The sequence below is a fragment of the Palaemon carinicauda genome, chromosome 34 (genome assembly GCF_036898095.1).
Source record: "Palaemon carinicauda isolate YSFRI2023 chromosome 34, ASM3689809v2, whole genome shotgun sequence".
Taxonomy (NCBI): domain Eukaryota; kingdom Metazoa; phylum Arthropoda; class Malacostraca; order Decapoda; family Palaemonidae; genus Palaemon; species Palaemon carinicauda.
The window spans coordinates 21,390,994-21,395,993 of record NC_090758.1 but is presented as its reverse complement, the minus strand read 5'-3'; the positions used below and the strand labels follow the sequence as shown (position 1 = coordinate 21,395,993).

Below are 5,000 nucleotides of genomic sequence, written 5' to 3'. Positions count from 1 at the left end.
AATTCCTCCTATGTGGATCGAGCAATTTAATCTAATTTCATTAGATGATATCTAATATTCATAAAAAAAAATTGCGAGAGAATTATTTCTGTCCAGAGTTTACTGATTCTCGACAATGTTTGGGCGAAATAATAAAGGAAATTTAGAAGAAATTTTAGTTCATTACACTTGCAGTACATCAACTAATAAGGTCTTGAATGCCTTTTCTTCTTTATACATCAGCAAAAAAAAAAAAAAATTATAAAATACCGCAAAAGAATATATTGCTAAAAATCTACAAAATATTAAATTGCTAAAGAGGCATAAAAAAAAGAAATTGCTAAAAAACAGTAAAGGAGCAACTAGCTAAATAGCAGCTCAAGAATAAATAGCCGAGAAGGAAGCAGCGGAATAATAAGCTAAAAGGGCAGCAAAAGAATAAATTACCAAAAAAAAAGTAACCAATAATAAATTGTTAAAAAGTCGCATAAAATAAATTGTAAAAGGCAGCAAAATAATATATTGCTAAAAAGTAGCAAAAAAATAAAAAAAAGAAAGTATGGAAGTAATCAAAAGAATAAATTGTTAAAAAAAAACAAAATAATAAATTGCTAAAAATGCTAGATATGTTCCATTCAGAGTGTTTTACTTTATGAATCGAGAAGAAGAAAAAAAGAAAAATTAAGAGAAATAGTCTTATTTCCTCTGCAACAGGTGAGTGAAAAAGCTCGTTTGGCCCTGGCACCAAATGGCCACTTTAGACTGTTTTGGAAAACCTTTTTCTAATTGGGACACAGAGACTTCTTGGATGAATTTGGAAAAGGACCATTTGCGGGGTTGATTAGATAAAAAAAAAAAAAAGATGATTCTGGATTCTGTGATACATGTTAGAAGTATGTTGGTAGATTTTATCTCAGGTTTTCAGTGATATCTTTAGGTTTACCTAAGGACTTTAGGTATATATATATATATATATATATATATATATATATATATATATATATATATATATATATATATATATATATATATATATATAATTTATATATATCTATATATCTATATATATATATATATATATATATATATATATATATATATATATATATATATATATAGTTGTATATATATATATATATATATATACATATATATATATATATATATATATATATATATATATATATACATACAACTATATATATATATATATATATATATATATATATATATATATATATATATATATATATATATATATATATATATATATATATATATATATATATATGTATATATATATATATATATATATATATATATATATATATATATATATACATACATACAACTATATATATATATATATATATTTATATATATATATATATATATATATATATATATATATATATATATATATATATATATATATGTATATATGTATATATATATAATATATATATATATATATATATATATATATATATATATATATACATACAACTATATATATATATATATATATATATATATATATATATATATATATATATATATATATATATATACATATATATATATATAAACATACAACTATATATATATATATATATATATATATATATTATATATATATATATATTATATATATATATATATATATATATATATATATATATATATATTTATATATATACATATATACATATATATATATATATATATATATATATATATATATATATACTTAAATATATATATATATATATATATATATATATATATATATATATATATATATATATATATATATATATATATATATATATATATATATATATATATATATAAATATATATATATATATATATATATATATATATATATATATATATATATATATATATATATATATATATATGAATAAACAGTTATATAGTCTGTATATCTATTCTATCTATCTCTTTACCAAGGCACTTCCCCAAATTCTAAGGGGTAGCCAACCTCAAACAAAGGAACAAGATTGGACCTTTTTTCTCTCCGCTAATCCTAGACTGTTGAAGGACAGTTGGTACTGCTAGGGTGCCACAGCCTCCCTCCCCGGTTATCCAAGGTAAATGAAGTGTACTAATGTGACGAGCCAAGAGTAGATTGTGTGACAAGGGTGAAGTGAAAGCAACTGAGTGACTTTATTACAATATATTGAGTATATATATATATATTATATATATATATATATATATATATATATATATATATATATATATATATATATATATATATATATATATATATATATATATATATATACACACACACAAGGACCCTGTAAGAAGGTAAAAAAATATAGACATGCTATTTTTTGTCAAATCAGCAAGAGATTCTATTAACAGTAACAATGGAGTATGCAGGAATATTAAAACAAGTTTCTGTCATTGCGAGGGGAGAGTTAAGATACAAAGGATAATATATACAAAAAAAGAAAAATGTCGTTACTATGTACGTTCATGTGACACACGGACGGTACATGTCTCCCCCCCCCCTAAAAATGTCATACTTTAAATCATAGATAGGGCGTCGATTTGAGAAGCAAACTGTAGGCGGGGTCATCTGGCAAGAGATAAGAAGGTTTTTAAACGATCAATGGAGACCCAGTATTCCCTGCCATGAATGTTTAGTAGGAATGCTTTCGGATTGTGTTTAATCACAAGGAAAGGGCCCGTTAGCAGTGGCTTGCTAGCGTCGTTGCGTAGGAAGACGTGCGTCGCAGAGTGCAAGTCTATCGGTATGTGATGTTTCACTGGGGGCTTGTTAGTGTGGCAGCATGGAGTAAATATTCCCCCGACATGACTTATGTGCTCGAGATCGTGGAAGGAGTTAGCAGAAGGAAAAAATCGGCAGCGACAACAAACGGGTCGACCCGCCATACACCATTTCAGCTGCCGAGATGTCCAGGCCGTCTTTAGGCGTGGTCTTTAGTCCCACGAGGACCCAGGAAAGCTAAGTAAACCCGTTGGAGTCCTTGAAGCAGGATATTAAAGCTGCTTTGAGGGTGCAATGAAAACATTCAATCATTCCATTGGCAGTGGGGTTGTAGGCAGTTGTCTGATGAAGGGTGATGCCCAGGAGATTAACTTATAATGTCCAGAATTGAGAGGTGAATGTTTTACCCCTGTCAGGAGTAATAATCTCAGGGATAACAAATCTTGCTTTCCATCCTGAGAGTAAGGAGAATATACATGAGGCGGACGTTGCAGTTCTCATTGGAATGGCTTAAGGGCAACGAGTTGTGCGGTCTATGGTGGTAAACAGGCAACGATGTCCTTGTCATGTGGGTGACGTCATGGAGGAGGATGGTGTTGGCGTTGTCAAGGGGGACGTCTTCCCAACAGAGAGGTGTGCGAGATGTCCTACACCACTGATACTCTTGATCCTGTCGTTGGGCTTCAGCCAAGGCATTGTAATCCAATACCTGTTGAACGGCGGCCAACGTGTTTCTTGATAGGGCTTCAGCAACTGGATTCATTTTCCCAGGGACGTGTTGAAGAGTACAATTGTATTCCGACACTGCAGAGAGATGTCAGCATTGACAGGTGGACCCGGTGTCAAACTGTGGAATGAAGGCATGCACCAGAGGCATGTGGTCTGTACGAAGGTCGAAGGGCGTACCTTCTAAGAAATGGCAAAAGGGACTGACATCCAAGTGCACAGCACACAAATTGCGATCGAAGGTAAAATAACCAGATTCTGCTTTGGACAGTTTCCTGCTGAAGAAAGCCAATTGGCCGGATGAGCCGTTGACCACCTGTACGAGTACTGCACCAAAAGCGATGACGCTGGCATCGGTGGAGAGAAGGAGAAGGGCATGTAGGACGGGAAAAGTGAGAGCAGCAGCAGTTGATAGGGCCTTCTTTGCATTGCAGAAGGCCACATCTGGAAGGGGGCCCCACTTCAGGTCTTTTGGCTTACCCTTGAGGGACACATAGAGGGAAGCAAGAGTGACGGTAATGTCTGACAGAAAGCGGTGATAATAGTTGATCATGCCCAAGAATTCCTGCAGTGCTTTGATGATTGAGGTCGTGGGGAGGTTCGGAACGGAATCTACCTTCTCAGTGAGGGGAAGGACTCCTTCAGGAGTGATGTGGTGCCCTAAGAATGACACTTTGTTGACAACATAGGTATACATGTCGTACTGGACTAAAAGGCCCTTTTGTTGCAGGAGGTAGAGCACGATGAACAGGTGACGGATGTGTTCCTATTTTGAAGAAGAGAACACAAGTATGTCGTCCATGTAACATACACAGAAGGGGAGGTCCCCTAAAATGCCATCCATGAGAGGTTCAAAAGTGGCATTACAAAGGCCAAAATAGGAATAATTGAAGGTGTATATACCAAAATGAGTGGTGCTGGCTGTCTTAAGATTGTCTTTTGGGTTCATAGGCACCTGATAATACCCCTTCAGGAGGTTGAGAGTAGAGAAAACCTTAGCTTAGTGCAGGTAGGATGTCACGCCGGCAATGTTTCGGAGGGGGTAGTTATCCAGTTCAGTTTGCATTTTCAGGTACCTGTAATTCCTGCATGAACGGAGGGAGCTGTCTTTCTTCAGGACGATGTGTAAGGGTGATGACCATTGGCTGAAGGCTTTTTGGCAAAGGCCCATCTCTTCTATTTTTGCGAACATTTGTTGGTGGCTGCCAATCAATCCGGTGCCACACGTCTGAATTTGGTGAGGACTGGGGTTCCCGTCGTCTTGATATGGTAATAAGTACCATGTTTGGCAGGACCCGTGGGCGTTTGACGAAATTTCGTACGGAAAACTTCTGGGTAAGACGTGAGGAGGTGGGCGTAGTCATCCATGGGTGCGCTGATGTGGAGAGCGAGCTTGGAGGGGATGGGTTAAAGAGGTGGTGACAAGTACGAGTCTGCGTTGACCAATCGTCGGTGGGCGACGTCGACGAGAGGGTAGAAATGAGAGAGAAAATCAGCACCAAGGATTGGCAATGTGACGTCAGCAATGA

General features: G+C 34.0%; 1 protein-coding gene across 1 annotated transcript in view; it reads left to right on the top strand.

The window, feature by feature from the left end:
- LOC137626748 (uncharacterized) overlaps positions 1–2,948 on the top strand; it is an 18,855-nt gene extending 15,907 nt beyond the window's left edge. The window contains exon 3 of the mRNA XM_068357754.1: positions 2,798–2,948. Coding sequence (XP_068213855.1) covers positions 2,798–2,948 — 151 coding nt within the window. The remainder of the gene's footprint in view (positions 1–2,797) is intronic.
- The last annotated feature ends 2,052 nt before the right edge of the window (positions 2,949–5,000 follow it).